Source organism: Gadus chalcogrammus, chromosome 8, assembly GCF_026213295.1.
Source record: "Gadus chalcogrammus isolate NIFS_2021 chromosome 8, NIFS_Gcha_1.0, whole genome shotgun sequence".
Classification (NCBI taxonomy): domain Eukaryota; kingdom Metazoa; phylum Chordata; class Actinopteri; order Gadiformes; family Gadidae; genus Gadus; species Gadus chalcogrammus.
The window spans coordinates 5,247,061-5,267,292 of NC_079419.1; the positions used below are offsets into that span (position 1 = coordinate 5,247,061).

The following is a 20,232-nucleotide window of genomic DNA, read 5'->3' on the forward strand; positions in this document are numbered from 1 at the left end:
CTCACAGGGACATCTGCTTTCCAAATGGGAATCATCAGGGGTTGGTGTATATATAGCCAGACTCTAATATTGACGGGCGGTAAAGATGCTGAATGTAGAGCATTATTAACCACAGGATTACCGCTCTTCTCCGAACATGTGCTGTGCTTGTGTCCTGCCATTGTCTCATTTCCTTTTATTTGTATATAAAATTAGGCGCTTCCTTTTATCCGCTGCGTTGCCGGGGGCGACTGCTCACACACGCCTGTGATTCGGATCCCAGTTTGAGGGTTTATCTGTCAAACCGACCAATCGATGCAACGTGTTTCGCCCCCATCTGCTCTGTTTTCAATGTGCAGCCTTCTGGGAAAAGTTGTCACCTTCCCAGACAACGCTGCCAGCTACTGCCAAAGAATGGTTGGCTCGTTTAACGGCTCCGAGTGGAGAATCCTGTCCTTAATCAATGGGACAGAAGGGCCATATATACAGCTCTAGAGCTCAGTCCTGCTGATGGGGCCTTGTGGTTAGGGCTGATTTTGCTGGGATGTGTCTCTCGGTAAACACTGTGGTCGCTAGTAATGGTGGGTAGGGTTGCAAGCCAGTCCTTTGGAGTGGAGAGAGCTGTACGAGATTGCACTAAGATTATAGGGATTCTGTGGACTAACTAGTGCATTGTGAGACAAGTATTTCATAAAATGTCAATGAAATGCTTAATTGCCATTGTTTACCTTTGTGGCAGGCGCATGCAGGCTAGGACAGAATCGGCACAACAAGGTGATTTTGATGAATAATGTTGATAGAGGATGTTTAAGTGGGGAGACCGTTACGGTGCATTGATGTGTTGTGGAACCGATTTAAAGTGTTAATATTTGTTGCTGAAATGTTTGGCTTAGTCTGGTCATTGAGGAGGAAAAACGTTTGCTGATTGATAAGACTACCCTTTGCCACCACGCTTGTATTTTGGTTTACTTAGCCCTGATTGTTATTTGTGTTAGAACCTCGATAGCTTCCTGTGTGGAGTTGCAAAGTAACTATGAACTCTTCCAACGTTAACTCTTGATACACCGATCTGTATTGACAACATAATATTATTAAGGCAGTACTTACGCCTAGTTTGTTTTCTTTGTATCTGTTTTATCCCCCGTTTATCCCCCGTCCGTTTCCCCGTTATAAATATGTGATATAAATTATTAAATTACAGCTATGCTTGGATTGTCGATTTACTGGCCAACTAATTGGGTATTTGTGTGTGTGTGTGTGTGTGTGTGTGTGTGTGTGTGTGTGTGTGTGTGTGTGTGTGTGTGTGTGTGTGTGTGTGTGTGTGTGTGTGTGTGTGTGTGTGTCTGTGTGTCTGTGTGTCTGTGTGTGTCTGTGTCTGTGTGTCTGTGTGTGTCTGTGTCTGTGTGTCTGTCTGTCTGTGAGTGTGTGGATGTGTGGGTTGGCGTTAAAGTAAAACTAGCTGAACTTTATTAAAAAACGAGTTGGCCCCTCTCCCACACATAAGACCTCCAGGCACAGTTATGTCCAGTCAGTCCAGCATTGACAAAGAGGATACCGTGTTATACACCACATTAGTACGACATCAACATATTGTTCGGTCGGAAGAGGCAGCACGCTTATTCAGCATTACTCAGCGCATTCCCCTGTTCCTTTCTTGCAGCAGACTCCCACACACGATGATTTCCCTCACGCAGTCCTCCAGAGACAGACAGGTGGCAGCAGAGAGCCACGACGCCACAGTCACGAATGTCGAAAAGTCCTCTGCAGCACAATTAAATGTGTCTTTTATTCCATGCCAGTGTCACATCTCACATTGAAAAGTATTCAGACCGTAGCCTTACTCCGGCAATAGAAACACACCGATCTGGATTTGTAGATAACAGGATGGTGGTCCCAGTGTGGCAGGACGTTTGAGGTGAGTAAATTAACAGATCCTTTATGTATATTGCAGGAAATACAGAGGTGGGCGTTCTAGATGCAGTAGAATTGGCTCATACAAATGGGTTATTTTCTCAGATACAAGCTAAGAACTCTATTGAGCAGTAAAGAAAGCAGGGGGTACAGTAAAGGTAGTGGATGGTGATTAGGACAGAGGTGAATGGGGGCATGGGAAACCGTTTTAGGTTAGAGTGTGGTGGCTCGTATAGCCAGAACATAATTATTATAAATATTCTTCTGATATTCTACCATCCTGATCTTCATATACTTCATCCATTTCTTTCTCTCTCTCTTAATAGTTTTCTCTCTCTCTCTCTCTCTCTCTCTCTCTCTCTCTCTCTCTCTCTCTCTCTATATATATATATATATATATATATATATATATATATATATATCTCTCTCTCGCTCGCTCTCTGTCTCGCCATTTTACTCATACACTCATTGGTGACACTGGGAATGTTTTGTCAAGGTTTTGATGCGGTTCAGTATTTTGGCACAGTGAGGGGAATGGCGCGCACAAGCACGCACGCACGCACGCGCAAACACACACACACACACACACACACACACACACACACACACACACACACACACACACACACACACACACACACACACACACACACACACACACACACACATACATACACACACGGAAACCAACCCAGGCCTGACGGCTCCAATCCGTGGGCAAACAAACATAGTGGGCGGGCCATATTTTTTAATTAGGCGGAGATTGACAGCTCGTGGAGGAGGAGATAACGCGGCAGTAACAAACTATTATGTTAAATTTTTGCGCTGCGTTGCACTGATGAGACCACGGGCGTGGGACCACTGGACGGAAAAATCTGAAAACAATTCAAAACGACAGTCATGGTGATGACTTCAAATGTGGCCCTAAATGTACCAATACACGATTAATACCACAGCATTGGTCGCCAGGTTGCACGGAGGCCCCAAGCACTACAGACCCACGTTTGCTCGGGTTATTTTTGGTTCTAACTTGTTCTTATTGGTGGGAGCTGCTGGCGCCGGCGTGGGTCATAATGTATGGAGTCAGTGAGGGTCACGGCCTTCCTTATTGCAGATGTAATGAGGGAGGCAGTGTGTTCTCAACGGTGCTCCAGTGGCCGTCTGCCGCCACACGTGGTTGGCAGAGCTCACCCACACGGGACCGTGGTGAGAGGCAGAGGGGTTGACGTTGACCTCGGTGTTACCGGAGACCTCCTGCGTCACTCACTCGGACCCCAGCGAGACAATGCGCGCTCCCAGTCGCACGGGAGCGCGCGTCTAAATAGCCCTTGAATTGAATGTTGTTTCCTTTTCTTTGTTGATTCATACCTTTTCTATATGTATGCTGATATTTCTTCCCTATTATTATTATTATGAATATGATTTTTATAAATATTGTGTGTATTATAACGTTATGCTATAATTATAGTATTAAATTATATATTATTATAATGATTATTATGATTATTATTATGGTTGTATTTTCCTGGAGGAAAAGCAGCACGAATATTAACAGAATGGCATTGCAATACAAGCATTTCCCTATAATTATAAATTAAATCAATAACCAATTAATCAACATTTCACATTTAGTCTAACTCTTCCAACGTGGTTACTATGACGAATGTTCAGTCTAATTTCATTAAATGAATTTATATACTTAACATCTCAATAACCCCTTATGTCAACAAAGTCTCTTAAGGCCTGACGGCCTGTCAGGGAGGTTTGACAAGGAGCTAGTATCGGCCTATCAGTTCGATACCATCCGTCATCCCCGTCCAGAAAGCTCTCAGGATATCCCCTGACGCCTTTTCGTCTTTCCATCAACAATTCAGCTAATGCTCAGTTTAAACAACCGGACTTACCAGGGCCAACTATTCTTCAGCGTAAGCATTCCTATTCCCCGGTGTTATTCCGCCTTACAAGCACCCCCATGTTCAACAATTAACATCTTTCATTAGCAGCGTCATATTTCAGGATTGTTTTCTGTGCAATGACAGGCCAGCATATGATACTGTAAGCGCTGCAGGAAATAAGGTTGGATGGTGACTGCACACAGGCCTTTGGACGGGGATTACGGTGCGGTTCTGCTCGCTGCTCAACAGCAGATTGAATGCGTCGCAAGTGTTTGCATGCTGAAGTTGTTTCTCAGGTATGACACTGGTCTACATTATTTACTTGATTATTTACAGGGTGACTGCGTGGGGGCAGAACTGACAAAACATCTCGCTGGGTTTGTATAATGTGGACTCAATGACGGGGTTCAGGGCCGATGGCTTCCTACCCTCTTCTAGTAGGCTATAATTATAGGACGATTCATTTATGAGACCTTGATTGATAACGCATTGTGAACAACGAGTGAACTCAACGCGGAGGTCAAGGGTTTTGGACGATTTATTTGAGGTGCAGGCCTTGTAAATGTGCATATAGGCTAAAAGGTTTAGGGATTACTCGACGAATTAACAAAAATGTAGGCCTACTTTTAATTAATCATTATTGTTTGTAAATCATATATTGCTCAAACTATATAGAGGATTATATAAAAAAATCAGGGCAAAACTTTTTTTTCTTTTTCACACGTTGTCGGCCTGGTTTCATTTTCCTGCTAAAAACAGGCCCTTCTCTGTATTTTTTTAAATTATAATATCGAAATTAGAATGATAAAATGGATCCTCTTTCTGTCGTGGGGGGTGGGGGGGGGGGGGGTCGTTGGATCAAAGTATCTATAGAGAGGACCTCCAGGGTTGCGGCCTCGGAGGCTGACTCAGGAGTCCTGGAGGAGATTAGCGGTCGACCTGCGGTGCCAGGTGCGCAGCGCGGTGCTCCCGCGGGACTTCACCAGCTCTCAAGGGAATTCTGTCCATCACGTAGGGGTCAATCCCGAAGTGACTGGGACTTCAGGAGTTGGTCTGCATATTCTTTCCTCTATTTGTTGTGCTGTTCGCCGTAGGCCTACAATGTAGGCTACTTATTTTAAATATAACATAGCCTAACTATTGTAGGTTTTGTAAGGAGCTTGCATTTAACTTTTAGGCTACATAAAATACACTCAACATTCAAATAAATAAACAAAGACTAACCCCTACTTCGTGATATAAGCCAACATTTAAATAAGCAATTTCAAAATACTGATTATTAATCGATAAGGAGTGCTATATGTGTAGTACTTTTGATGGGAAAATGATTTTAATTATTTAAAGAAAATATATCATGAAATAAATAAATAAATAAAATACAATTAGAGAAAAACCTTTGGCACAATAATTCACTTGATGAGTTACACGATTTTAATGTGTTTTAATTAATTCAAATTAATACAAAATGGCTTTCTAGATCATTTAAATATTTTAAATCTCAAGAAAGAAAAGAAAAATTTACAAGACCTAGAAAAATAGAACAGTAAATCCTTGTTGCTGTTCTCACACAGAGCAACACGGAATTCAATGCCGCAGCCTCTGCTGCTCTCCTTCTGATTATTTGGTCTTCTAGTCATCCCTGAAGTTCCCTTTCTTGTACTGTCATGCATGACTAAGGTTTAAGAAACTGGCGCCGGCCGTGCTGCTTTTACACACATGTTTAAATGGTGCAAAAAATAGCATCCACGAAAATATGCATAAACAAAGCCCACTATAGATTTTATATATAAAATGTATACAATTTGCTTCAGGGTCTAAAAATAACCCAATGAATATTTTATTCAGCGCAAATTCAAGACTTGCAGTCATTCTCGACATAGGCCTACTTTTGTTAGGCCTACTTAAAAAAAGATGTTGTTATCAATGTAAGTAATTGGTGTTTAACTACAATAAACTTGTTAATTAATAATTTACTATGCAACTTCGTGAATGGTCTTTCTGACATCTAACATGTATCGTGTATAAATCATCATCTAACGTTACTGAATATTTGTCAATGTATACATGTCTTCATATATATAAATATATCTATCTTTATACATATATAGTTTTTTTTCTTGTAAACAAATATATATTAAAGGCCTTTATTTTTTTGATAAATAATATGCATACAATCAACATTTTGGACCATTCAATACAAGTAACATATTCTTTAAATCAAAACAGGAAATTAATCCCAAATAACCTTTCCCAAAATATGGTGGGTAAAATATCAACCGTAACATAAACAGTCTCATTGGAATAACTTAATACAAATAGAACAAAATAAACCACTGACAACAGATAAGTTTAAAATAACTAAAAATAACATCCAACCAGAAAAACTCGTCCAGAAAACGAGTGTTAAAGCATATCTGCAACACAGTCTCACTCCGAGAACGTCAAATACCGACTGTTGGCAAAGGCCCTTTAGCGTCGGTGACTGACGTGAAAGGTACCCTTTTTATTCGCTCTGTGACGTTAAAGGTACCCTTCGGCGTCTTCTGCATACGGAATGGGGGGTGCCTCACTACGTCTCTAATAGACGATGTGAGCATCTTTCCTATTGGATAGTTTTTTAGGATATTCTTCTGTGAAAATGGCGGACATACTTTTTATCCTGGGTGGAAAATATGATATTTTAGAATAGTTACACCATTAAAAGTGTTTATGTAAACATTTTTACCGAGAAATGTGCCTTTTACTTTCATAATCGTCGTTCGGCGAATGTGAAGGATGTTTGGTTTGATAGATATGACGAAGAATATTTCATCGGGCGATAATGGCCGGCGTACAGGCATCCCGGGCTCACGAAAATAGGTGACACTGTCACGTTATTTAATCTATTGAAACGTGATCAGGTACACGTATTTTCTAAATGTTCGTGTCAAAAAGCACAATTTTCAAACTCATGCATATCAATTGGAAGTATTTGTCGTGATTTGTCACTAAGCACGACTTCCATCTAAGGTTCTGTCCGGGAGCTTTCTCCCTATTGTCCCTTAAGGAGCTCCGTACAGAACATTTATTGTTAAAAATTGTCTGTGATAACTAAGAATATGACAGCTTTTGGCCACCCGTTTCTACTTAAAATTGTCTGTGATAATATGACAGCGTTTGGCCACCCGTTTCTACTTTCACCTTTGATTCTGAGATATGTGATAATTCACGGATATATTAAATGCAGGTGCGCTGCTCTGTAGGCAAACCGCGATGGAAAAAAGGGTAGATGCTTCATCGGAAAATATGGTATTTTAGAATAGTTACGCCATTAAAAGTGTTTATGTAAACATTTTTTAGCGAGAAATGTGCATTTTACGAATGTGCGAATATGAAGGATGTTTTGTTTGATAGTTATGGCGAAGAATATTTCAGTCGTCTCCACATAATGATTACAACATGGTTGCTATGATGGTTGCTACGGACGCTGAAACCAGCAGCTCGCAAGCCGTTTAAATCATGGGTATAAAACCATTGTCTTTGCTGGTTATGTAAGGGATAATGTATAGAACAATTATTGCCTTCAGGCGATAACGGCTTATTTTAGATAATGACCGGCGACGCTCATTACACGGATACTTGCCTAAACGAAATACTAACTTCACATGGTGTGTCTTTTTACTATTAATTTGTTACCAGCATTCGTAGTATCCAAACAAATCCTTCGTTTACCTTGACAGCGGTCAATTATACTTGGCAACGATGAATTATCAAATATAATTCACGCCGGAAGTTGTGAAGGGTGAACCGAGCGTTCCACGGCATTGAAAAGACCCGTGTAATAAGATATTTATGTAACCTTATAATAATGTTCTCCTATTGAACAACATTATGGCGTCTTCTTTCTTGGGATTTCCTGTGAGCATCTGCTCCGGTCACTCATGTATTAAGCCGACATCGGCTCTAATAGACGCTATCTGTCCTACTTGATAGATATAAGAACGATGTTTATGGCTGGACAGATGTTTCAATGACGTCAGGTTGCTAGGGACGGGCTGAAAGACGCCGTGGGCACCTGTCCCATTGGAAGTCAGAGGACCTGTCCCGGTAGTAGTGTAATGTCCGTTTTTTAGGTTTTTACCCTAACGATGATTTAAAAAAAATATCTGTGACGTTTCTTGCCCTTAACACAGCATTGTATCCTTGTTATTTACACAAGCCAATGTTACGTACATCTGTGCCGGAACTTCCGAGCGTCGTCCTTGGCGGAAGTTGCAGTTTTCGCTTTACCCCAGGTAAGAGCGCGCATTGAATGGTTAAGAGACTAAAAATAAGAAGTAGGACTAAAACTACGCCACAAAAATGTATAATATCAGCCCAAATGTAGTGGGTAGCCCATTTAGAGCTGTACAGTAGCAATTTAATTTGACAGATTTATTTAAGACATTACACCGTCATAAATGTGCACAGATGTATTTTAGCCAGCTAGTAGCCTATCCGAGCCCTACAGCCAGCTAGTAGGGCTACAGGATGAAAAAGGCTAAGTCTTTAAATGTAAACTTTATTTTAGTGTAATTTTATTTGAAGAGCCTTGCATAAACGATATTGACCGTTGCTATGAACAAGAAACATGTTTCCTAAATGTTTAAATCAGGTCACGATGTAATCTTTAATGTGGTGTGTGATGGCTACCTTGCATCAATGACTGAGATGTGCTTTGATCGACCTAAAGCATTTAGACAGCCTATTCAAGAGTCTACCACACTATTGTCCACTCCTACAACATGTATACATACCGTTGTTGATCAGAGAGAGTATACATATAATGATTATAGTCTCTTTACATAAGCAACATGTATGCAGAATAAAATATTTGAAATAAATACGGTTCTGTTTGGAAAATCACAAAAAATAGGCTTTAAACTTTGTTTCCAGAATATTAGATTAAATTATAAGTATTATAAGTCATATGCTACCACCAGAAGTTCTCTGATCTGTGGGCGTAGCCTACATATCCCTTCAAATGAAATGCTACCTTTTATTTGTCAATCTGTTCTGTATCTCAATCAAGTTTGAGTTCCCAATTCTGCCCTCTCTTTTCTCAACAGATCCTGCAAATTTGTCATCCTACCAACCCTCTTCTAGTTTATTGCAAACAGAACCACCCAAAGGCACTTTTTAGAGCCACGTCTTTTCTTGTTTACTTGTCCTTGATGTGTTTTACCTGTTAGCCGTTGTCTCTCACTGTCACTGTGCTTATCTTTGTGTTTGTCTTATTTGTTCATCTTTCTGTTGCCTGTCTATCTGTCTGTGAGTCTTCATCATGAGCGATTCAGAGCTTGAGGATCTGCTCCAGAGTTCTGATGACCTGGTTCATAAGCTGGACTTGCAAGAGGTGGATGACTTGGTGGGTGGGCTCCAGAAAGAGCAAGCTACTGCACCTCTGCCAAAGGTTAAGTGGAAGAAGAGGGATAGCGATGGCAACGTAATCCGAGTACCACACTCAAGGCGGAGTCAGTCTAACCAGGGTCAGTATTGTTTTTTGCATACAAAAAAAATAATATATATCTATACATATATTTAGTTTATACCAAATCAAGGAAAACATAAAGCTTTTAATGTTTTACACCATGACTAACAAACCAGAAGCAATATTAAGATAACTGATTTGCAAAGTGAATTTATTTATTTTGTCTTATTTTTCTTCAAGTAACAACATTATGTAGATTATCGCAATTGTCATACTAGACTACACAGGCTTATACAATTTGGGTTTGGTCAGAAGGGGGAACAGACCGTGGCTGGGGTCTGTGTTTTCTTTTAAATCTGTGCGCTGATATCACTGATAACTGATAACCGACTGGACTTGTATCATGTGCAAGTAGCGTTGGGACAAGTAGACCATTTTAATGCTGTGAATAATTCTTTGTTTTTTATTCTGGTACAGCTAGCTGCAGTCAGAAGTCTAATCCTCCTGTTGATGTTCCTGACACTAGCTCTGAGGTGGTCTTTGCTCCAGAGGCTATTGGTATGTACCTTACGTTGCTTCCAATTGCCCAAAGCATTGTGTTAAGATATTTTTTGGTTGTATATGCAGTGTATGCAATCCTTTGTATTTGAAATTCTTATTATCAAAATTATGAAAAAATGTTATGCCTTTAACAGCCACTACATACAGTACACTGTTAAATAAACAAATATTAGTGTTTTGATTTTTTTTTTTAACCATTTGAACAGAGGGGTTTTTACAAGACCTCCAGCTGTCTTTGTGTGATGCCACAGGAGATGAGATGGAAGCACCAACCCCAAGACCTCTTGTGGCTTCATCCAACTGGAGCACCAGAAAAACGATCTTTTCAGAAAGCTGGAGGGCAGCAAGACCACAGCTGGTTAACACTGCAGTTGCACGAGAAAATGTGGAAGCCCACATGTGCCAACAGTGTACGAGCAATTCCGCTGTTGTCCGTTGCCGTGATTGCCGTCCACGCCCCTTCTTCTGTGCCGACTGTGATGTCAGCATGCACACCAGACACCCCCTCCACAACAGAGATGTCAGTACTGCGGGATTCTTCCAGCCATTGCCCCCAACAACGTATGTGTTGAATAGGGCCCTTATCCCCTGTGGTAAGTTCTGGTTTGTGTACAAAATATATTTTCTAGCTTGACTGAACATTTAGCTTCTTCGTGTTAACTTTAATACTTATCAGCAGTGTGCTTCATATTCTTCAAGTCTTCTTAATTTTCTACCGTAAAGTTCATTCTATTTTTTGTCAGATATCCGTCACTTTACAATGGTGTATAACCAAGTCAAGAAAAATGATTATTAATCCACATTTTCTTTTTTCAGTGCGTTATGTACCTGTGGAGATCCCTGAAAAAATCTGTGGTTGTCCAACAGACTCATTAAGGATCAAACCAGGAAAATCTGTGGCTGTGATCACAATGAATGGTAAGAATGTGAAGAACATTTGTCCTCTTTGAAAAGTTTGTTTTTAATAATATCTATCCCATCTCACAAACTCCCAAATGTTTGTAATAGCTTTGTATGATATCTTAACATGAGTATTGAGTAATACATTTAGACAGAGATGTCGACACAACAACTAAATGTTTATAAAAAATGTTTGCCATAGTTTTCTTTTCTGTGATTCCAGTTTCATTACACGTAATGAATGTAGAATATACATACAGTACGTTACATAACTTTGACAGTTCTGTATGATAACTCCTTCTTCTGACTGGTCTTATGAAATCTACTATTTTGAGGTACTACATTTTTGATCCTCATCTCCTTGGTGTACTCATCTAAATTAAAACATAACAAGGCTTGGTGTTTTCCATGATATTTGTTTTTAGATGCATGTGTATTTTTGTCCTGCCCAGCTCCCAGCCTCATATGGATGTGCTGAACATCACATTGTTTTGTTTTGTATTGAGAAATGCACAACATACTCTTAAGAAAGACTATTCGATAATTAAGTGTGTGAAAATGTACATAACAATGTTTTTTGTTTTTTTCAAGGACGACATGAGCTCAGCATGCCAGAGTTGGCTTGCAGTGCATGCAAAGCCACTTGGACTGCTGGAGTTGAGGAAGTTCTTAGGTGTGACTACTGGCCAGCAACACTTCACTTTGCCACAATCTATGAAACGGATGTTTTCTTCTCATTTGAAGAATTGAAAATGGCTGCACCTGGACTGTCCTGTCAGGCATTTTTAAAAATGCTCGATCAGCGAACTGTCCGCTTTGGGCGTGTGAGTATTGAAGTTATTTGTTGTTTTTGACCAATTTATATTGTGAATAGATATGCCGTGTCCTTCTATTTTAATTTTTAAATATCATTAGTTCAAGAAGTCCTTTTTGTGATAGACAGGGAAAATCTCAGGCGATAGCTTCTTGAAAAGCTTCTTCGAGTGGGAGGCTGTGAGATATGAGGTGGACAGCCTCTGCAAGGAGGAGCCCTTCACCTGTCGAGCATGCAGCCCGGATATGCTTGCGGTTTCTGTGGATGGAAACCGCAAGCATTACCGCTTCAAAAACGCAGCAAGGTACAATCAAATATTCATGATGTCAGTGTTTTTCTAATAACAAAAAAATAAGTCTCTTAATGTCTACAAATTAACCTTAGAATTCAAGATATCATGAACTGTCCCTTTGTTCTATTTAGATCTGAGGAGCAGGCCATTTTCAATGACGTCTTCATAGCAAAGGATGAAGACGTCACACGATTTGTCAACCATGTTCACAGCACAACAAAACATGTAATTGAAGATTATATTTATATATGCAAGAATACAATGCTGACCTATTAAAGATTATTGATATGAACCGTAAGTTTCTAAACCATTTTCATCAATCTATTGTTATATTGTAGGTCTCCGGAAGAGGTGTTTGTGGCGGGGAATGGTCGGCGGCTCGAGAGACGTCCCAAAAATCAGCCAGCAAACTGGACGAGGAGGGACTGGAGCTGGCTGTTTGTCGTCATGGAGTCCTCCTCTGTGCCCTCAACATGTACAGGGGAGAAATCTTTGCCTATCCCCTTTTTCTCCAGGAAAAGCTGGCCAGTAGTAGTCCTACATTCTTTTGCATGGATGTAGCCTGCAAGTACTGGCCATACCTGCAGAAAATCATCAAAAGCTGCCCCGAGTTTCAACACCTGCTGGAAATGAAGCCCTTCCTCTCGGTGTTTCATGCAAAAGCCCATGATTTTAAATGTGAAGTAAGCTATCATCAACATATGACAGAATTTTTTTATGTGAAAACCTTCACGTCAACATTATCAAATTATAACGTGCCTTGTCTTTTAATATGTTTTAAACAGATCAAATGGAGTGGAGCATTCCTGGAGGGGGCTGGGTTAACACTTGGGGAGGAGGTGGAACAAGTGAATGCCTTCGTCTCTAGGATAGCAGTTACGACAAAGCACATGTCAAAAGCAGGTGAGTTGGCGACAAGGTATAAACTTTGGTTTAGGAAATAGGCAAAATAGTGATAAGATCATATTTTCTGTTGTAGGGCGTAACGACATGTTGACACTCATGGCCATGCGGTGGAATGAGCAGAAGATGAAGAACTTGGCCACCTACCTGTCCCGCAGATATTTAAAAGTATGTATATATTTTTTAAGCTATTTTTGGTAGTTATGAGTTTAATTTTTACTTAATTATTCCAATGTCTCTGATTGTTTGTAGACCACAAAAGCTCTCGACATGAAGACAATGGAAGTGGAGTCGATGAAGGCCGAGTTGGCAGCGACCGATGGGCAATTCGAGGACTGGGTCAGGGATGTGAAGGATTGGGCAGAAAGTGAGTAAATTATTAGTTGTTGTTTTTCAGAGTTTATAGCGAACATTTATGTCTTAATCAGTCATTTGTGTTTTTTTCTTAGTCTCAGAATTAGTGATTACACGTCTTATAACATTCTTCACTAACTAGTTTCAACAGAGCGTTCAAGATATAATCTGATACTCTAGTTCAGAGTACTACTTTAATTCATGGGTTAATAGTAAAATGTGTTTTCTGTTGGTTTTCGTTACAGACAGGGTATTGGAGGATTTAAATAATTTGTATCAAATCGCAGTGTTACATAAGGGTGCACTCACACTAGGCCATCTGGCCGTGGCCGTGGCCGTTTTCACACCTAACCGTGCTGAAATCTGCCAGTGTGAGTGTGGCCAGTCTGGCCAGGCCAACTTGGCCACATGGGAGAGGTGTGCTGCTACGGTACGGGCCGCCACGGTAAAGATGCTAATGAGCCGATACGCGCACACGCACGGCTACGCAACCTGAGCTGGATGACGTATAGTCCATGCGACGACCATGGACATAATAAAGGCAACAAGCCTTCTTTCCCATTAAACGGTAAACATGGCGTCAAGCGGTTCAACTGTTGGTTCACGTTGGTCCCATAGAGAAGTCGAAAAAGTACTCGAACTGTGTTCTGTGTGTTGTTGTCCATTGTTGTTAAAACTCTGACTGGCGGCAGACTTTATTATGGTCCATGCAGCGGACGCTTGGTGATGACGTGTTACGACATGATGACGTATGTACAAGAGCCTACAGTGGCCAGGCCACAGTTGCGACGGCCAACGGCCACGGCCAGATGGCCTAGTGTGAGTGCAGGCCAGAGAACAATGGGGCCAGTTGAGCATGGTTAGGTGTGAAAACGGCCAGATGGCCTAGTGTGAGTGCACCCTAAGTTACTCAAAGTGTAACACACCCTTCTCCTCTCTACAGCAACAACCAGCAGCACAACAGACGCTGCTGCTTCCTTGGCCAGGAAGATAGAGACGCTGGTTGTGAGTGTAAAAAGACGCTCCCAGCGACTTTACAAAGAACAGGACTCAAACAAAGGTCGCGCAAGGACACGCCGGAAGATCAGGGAGGAGAAAGGGATCTTGACTGCTGCTGTTCAGCAGTACAACGGAATGGTTCAGAGCACAGAAACTCTGTGCTTTGAAACCATTCTGTCTGAAGAGACAGCTTGGCCATGGCAGCTACCTGGCAATGGTAGGGACAACAGCTGTTTAATAGTTCCAGCAAATGTGGCACACTTTTTATGGATTATATTAGATTTATTTTGATCGTTCATACATATGAATGAAAGTCTTTTCATAAATGCTTCACAGACTCTGTCGACCTCAGGACGAAGAGGAGAGTTTTTGACGGTGTCATGGCGGAACGGAGACTAAGGGAAGAAAAAAAGATCCTTTTGTTAGAGATGAACCGCCACTGGAGGTCCTTAACACTTCGTGGGGATTCCTTAAAAGAGCTGATTTGTAGCACAACAATGCCAGGTATTATTTTAGATTTTACATCACATGAATGTACACATCAATGACTGATGAAAAAAGTCACTAATGCTGGCTTGGTTTTATGTTCAAGATTCACAGTGGGCTTTGACTGTGGAAGGAATGAAAGGTCTGCAGAGCATCGCCAAACAGAAGCTGCATCGTGTCCGGGAAATGATGGCTTTGGCGAGACAATGCTACCTCAAAGTTTTGACTGGAGCGGAGAACGTCCTTCCAATCTTTTCAGATGTGTATTCCGACAGTGACTCTGGCTCTGACCTTGAGGATCTGGAGTGAACAGGAAGTGAAAATGGTTGTGATGTTGTGTTCAATATTAAAATGGATGTTGAACTCGTGTTTGCTGTGTGTAGGTATTTATGACAACATCCTGAAAATTACGCTTGCAACTCCTTATCCTCTGGCTGTTTTTGACTTATAGAGGTGCACAAAGATTTATGGCACATTGCACAAACATCAAATAGTCAATATTTTGCTTGGATGTAATGCATACATGCATACTGTAAGTATAGTAATGGAATAGTGATGGCAATTGTATTGATAAAATATGCAAAATATGGAATGTGGTTAACTTGTAGAAGGTGTTCAAGTAAGGTTCTCGTGGCACACACCGTAACAGTGTATACCAAAAAACATCGCATTTAAACATACCATACTGTAGGCTACTTAACTATAGTGTCGTCCATAGGTCAATCACAAACCATATAATAATAATAATAATAAATGAAGTTTATATAGCGCTTAATATGGCACTCTAAGACGCATATGTCATGCATTTTGGACAAAGGCCTTTTACTTATTGTCTTGTTCATTGACTACAAAGTGGGCTGCATATTGAAATGTTATTGAGACAAAAAGATTACCTTTAAAACATTGATTTGTTTGACATGATCTAAAAAAACAACACAGACCATCAGAGCCACCTATCTTAGGTTACTTTGTCGCCAAAATTTTTCGTTGACAGTGTACGTTTTCGTGAACACTGGATTACGTCGCATTTCAACATAAAATAGCGTGTTATATCTACAGGATCCGCGCGTAGCTCTGTGGAGGCACCTGAAGAACGCACAAACAAGGTTATTTTTTATAAAAAAGCCTACATAAATTCCTGGTTATATACAATACATAAATTATAATTATTTGGAAACTTCCCATCGCTGCCAGTACGGGGAGGTGACGGTGATGCAGGGTTGCAATCTTCACGGGTTGTTTTAAAAACGGAGAGTATGGGCGGGGTTGAACAGTGAACACACATAGCCTACACACAGATGTGGATCCTTGGCCAAAAGACTTGTATGCCCCCCCCCCCCTTTCAATAAATACTACGGCAGAATAAAGAATAAATTCATGCATTATCATTCAACTTGAACATGTGTTTTTACAGTAGTAGGCCTACATGGCGGAGGGATGACGTGTGTTGGCCAACCCGAAAGTGAGCGTCGCCCTGGGTTCCCTTGACAACATACCAACGGGTTTTTCCATTGGATTTTGGATTATTGCAGAAAATTTGGCATTTTTGAAGCACCTTCTCAAAAAACTGAAAATAAATAAATAAATCGTCCAAAGGACGAAATGTAAACCAATGCATTCTGAATGGGAGTGTTTCTCCGATTTTTCCATGCTACACAGAACGAAATGTAAACCCATGCAAGTAAAAGCTCCATGGTCATAATCATTTAAATATAATTAATCTCCTTAGTGTGTAGGGTGGTATTCTAATATTTTTAACAGGGCTGCTTCCACGTCAATTGACTGTCATGGTTGCTATGGTGGTTGCTCCCTCCAATCCTTATATGGCTCTAAAAACCACGCGGCAAAGATATTCCAAGGTATCCTTATAAGGCACCTAGGATGTTTTTATTTCCTGCAGTTTAGACTTCCTCTGTAACCTAGTATTTTTGAAAGCAAAACACCAAACTCATTGATTTAACGAGGCAGGGTTATTTGAAACAATTTATTAAATTAAACATTGTGAGAGGTCATTCCATCCCCTGAGTTTGCTTCCTAATTACGTCTATTGTACACCCCTACTGTCCACAAGTACCCCCCCCCCCCCACACACACACACACACACCCCTTCCCCATATGGATTCGGATAATTGTTGCCACTTCCCAGTGGTGGTGGTATCATATGAAAGAGGCTCATTCAACTAGGAGGCCGAACCACTAAAGGAAATTATGGAATAGGTGACTGAGACGAGAACATTTTCAAGTAAGCTATACCTTAGGGTCTCTTATATATCAAAGGGGGTCACAAAGGACGCATACGCTTCAACCTGTGGCTCCAGCCCTGCAGGGAATGACTCAGAAAGTGCTTCATGTCGTTGCACCTCACCCAGCGGCTCGCTTGCAAGATTTTGGCCTGAAGTTCTCCCCAGACCTACACCGTAATGATCCAACATGCATGCCTGAGAATCAGGCCTCTCTTTAATAATGACAAAAAGTTACGAGAGAAATACACATTAACTTTTTGTTATCTCATAAGCGGCGTGGTGCCGGCTCCTTTTGACCTTTTGACCCCAGACTTCTAGATCGTGGCCACAGGCCAGCTGTGTCTACACACCTTAAGCCACAAATGTACACCTCCATCCAACAAAAAATGGGGACTAGAAAGGAACCTCTGTCTTATGTACATTTGCCATACTGTTGGAGGTCACGCCCCCTTTCCGGCCTTTTCAAGATAGCTAGGGATGCTAAAATGTTTACACACATTTCCCGGGGCCCCGTGAACGACATATCCGAGATTTGGAGTTCTAGCCCTTAGAGAAAAAAAGTTTTCCCAAATGGAGTATCATTTGGACAAAGCCCCTCAGAAGTGTAGCCTGCAAGACCTAATGGTTCAGAATGTGGTGGAAAAACAGTTTTTGAGATAGGAAGGTCCTACCGCCCTGAAATTTTAATACCTTATTCTAGGGCCTAACTGGGACCTCCGCACCGAAACTTGGCCCGGTCGGACCCCGAGGGCAGGAAGGGGGGGCCTTTCCTGCCCGAAACTTGGCCCGGTCAGACCCCGAGGGCAGGCCCCCCCCTTCCTGCCCTCGGGGTCCGAACGGGCCAAGTTTCGGTGCGGAGGTCCCAGTTAGGCCCTAGAATAAGGTATTAAAATTTCAGGGCGGTAGGACCTTCCTATCTCAAAAACTGTTTTTCCACCACATTCTGAACCATTAGGTCTTGCAGGCTACACTTCTGAGGGGCTTTGTCCAAATGATACTCCATTTGGGAAAACTTTTTTTCTCTAAGGGCTAGAACTCCAAATCTCGGATATGTCGTTCACGGGGCCCCGGGAAATGTGTGTAAACATTTTAGCATCTCTAGCTATCTTGAAAAGGCCGGAAAGGGGGCGTGACCTCCAACAGTATGGCAAATGTACATAAGACAGAGGTTCCTTTCTAGTCCCCATTTTTTGTTGGATGGAGGTGTACATTTGTGGCTTAAGGTGTGTAGACACAGCTGGCCTGTGGCCACGATCTAGAAGTCTGGGGTCAAAAGGTCAAAAGGAGCCGGCACCACGCCGCTTATGAGATAACAAAAAGTTAATGTGTATTTCTCTCGTAACTTTTTGTCATTATTAAAGAGAGGCCTGATTCTCAGGCATGCATGTTGGATCATTACGGTGTAGGTCTGGGGAGAACTTCAGGCCAAAATCTTGCAAGCGAGCCGCTGGGTGAGGTGCAACGAGATGGAGCACTTGCTGAGTCATTTCCTGTAGTGCTGGAGCCACAGGTTGAAGCGTATGCGTCCTTTGAGACCCTCTTTGATATATAAGAGACCCTATACATATGCAGCTTACTTAAATGTTGTCGACTCAGTCACCTATTGCATCACTTCCTTTAAGGCTTCGGCCTCTTAATTGATCATTGTAGGCTATAATTGAATGCCCTCTTTCATATATATATGATACCTCCACCACTGGGACGTGGCAACAATTCTCCAAATCCATATGGGGAGGGGGGGATGCTTGTGGACAGTAGGGGTTTACCCTAGACATAAATAGGAAGTAAAATCAGGAGAAGGAATGACCTCTCACAAATATTTATTGAATAAATTGTTTCAAATAACCCTCCCTCGTTAAATCAATGAGCTTGGTGTTTTGCTTTCAAAAATTAGTTATAGAAAAAGTCTAAACTGCAGAAAATAAACACATCCAAGCGGCCTTTTAAGGATACCTTGGAATATCTGTCTATTTTTCAACCATCGGACCCTAGTTTACGACAAAAACAACCCAATTTACGGCAGCTCCTTTGCCGCGTGAGCCACGAGTATTAGAGGGGGCGGTCGATAGCAACCACCATAGCAACCTTGACGGTCAAGTGACTGGATTCAGCCCCGTTGAAAAAAATAGAATAGCCTACCTCCCTACACACTCAGTAGTAGATTAATGATATTTAAATTATTATGACCATGAAGTCTTTATTTGCATGGGTTTACATTTCGTTGTGTAGCATGGAAAAATCGGAGAAACACTCCCATTCAGAATGCATTGGTTTACACTTCGTTCTTTGGAGCACGGTTATTTTTATTTATTTATTTATTTTCCGTTTTTGAGGAGTTGAGGATTTTTCTGCAATAATCCAAAATCCAATGGAAAACCCGTTGGCTTTTTGTCAAGGGAACCGAGGGCGACGCTCACTTCCGGGTTTGCCAACATACGTCATCCCTCTCCACCACTCTATACTGTAAAAACACATGTTCAAGATGAATGATAATGCATTAATTTATTCTTTATTCTGCCATAGTAACACGGTAAATAAATGGCAAAAATAGGCTGAGAACGAATTCGTATTTACGATATTGTAGCGACCCTGGGACAGTTAAATAGTTTGTGTGTTATGTGTTGCATTGTATTTCGTTGTCCGTTATGCCAGTTGTTCTGTGTGCATGTATTCATTGTAATGTTCTTCTTGTCAATCAGTGTGGGGGCGAATCATTAGGTCAGCTGGGGGAGGGCCTTGGAAGAACACGAGGGTGGGGGCCTGCACATGAGTGAGACCGTGTTGGGGGTTGCCGGGGTAACCGGGGTTTGTTTTGGGTGGGATTTCTGCCGTTGGTTACGGGTTTCAGTGACCTGGTTTTGGTTCATTAAAAGTTCCTTCAATTACTAATGACTCGACATCGTTATGTCACCGGCGAGGTCATTACAATATGTTCAATAAAACGTAATCAGGGGGGGAGGGGGCGAGCAACCACCATAGCAACCATGACAATTAAGTGACGTGAACGCAGCCCCATTGGAAAAAAATAGAATACATACCTTACACACTCAGGAGATTAATTATAATTAAATTATTATGACCATGGAGCCTTTATTTGCATGGGTTTACATTTCGTTCTGTGTAGCATGGAAAAATCGGAGAAACACTCCCACTCAGAATGCATTGGTTTACATTTCAATATTTTGAGCACCGTTATTCTTATGTATTTATTTATTTATTTTCTAGTTTTTGAGGAGGTGCTTCAAATATGCAAAATTGTCTGCAATCTTCCAAAATCCAATGGAAAAACCCGTTGGCTTTTTGTCAAGGGAACCCCGGGCGACGCTCACTTCCGGGTTGGCCAACACACGTCATCCCTCCACTACTCCATACTGTAAAAACACATGTTCAAGTTGAATGATAATGCATGAATTTTTTCTTTATTCTGCCATATTAACACGGTAAAT

The 20,232-nt window shown here is 41.3% G+C and overlaps 1 protein-coding gene across 1 annotated transcript; it reads left to right on the plus strand.

Annotated features, from left to right (window-relative positions):
• Positions 1–8,793: 8,793 nt before the first annotated feature.
• On the plus strand, positions 8,794–14,852 carry LOC130387202 (uncharacterized). Its single transcript, XM_056596210.1, has 14 exons — positions 8,794–9,292; positions 9,712–9,792; positions 10,002–10,388; positions 10,612–10,713; positions 11,287–11,519; positions 11,639–11,813; positions 11,933–12,026; positions 12,140–12,484; positions 12,587–12,704; positions 12,781–12,872; positions 12,957–13,071; positions 14,002–14,274; positions 14,394–14,561; positions 14,650–14,852. Exons 6-14 carry the CDS (start codon positions 11,755–11,757, stop codon positions 14,850–14,852), a joined length of 1,467 nt encoding a protein of 488 aa, XP_056452185.1. The 5' UTR covers positions 8,794–9,292; positions 9,712–9,792; positions 10,002–10,388; positions 10,612–10,713; positions 11,287–11,519; positions 11,639–11,754.
• The last annotated feature ends 5,380 nt before the right edge of the window (positions 14,853–20,232 follow it).

Bases quoted from the DNA above. Each gene is read 5' to 3' on its own strand.
- LOC130387202 (XM_056596210.1), top strand. From the start codon at position 11,755: ATGCTTGCGGTTTCTGTGGATGGAAACCGCAAGCATTACCGCTTCAAA. The intron at 12,705-12,780 runs GTGAGTTGGCGA...TTTCTGTTGTAG, and splicing joins AAAGCACATGTCAAAAGCAG to GGCGTAACGACATGTTGACA. The intron at 13,072-14,001 runs GTGAGTAAATTA...TCCTCTCTACAG, and splicing joins TGTGAAGGATTGGGCAGAAA to CAACAACCAGCAGCACAACA.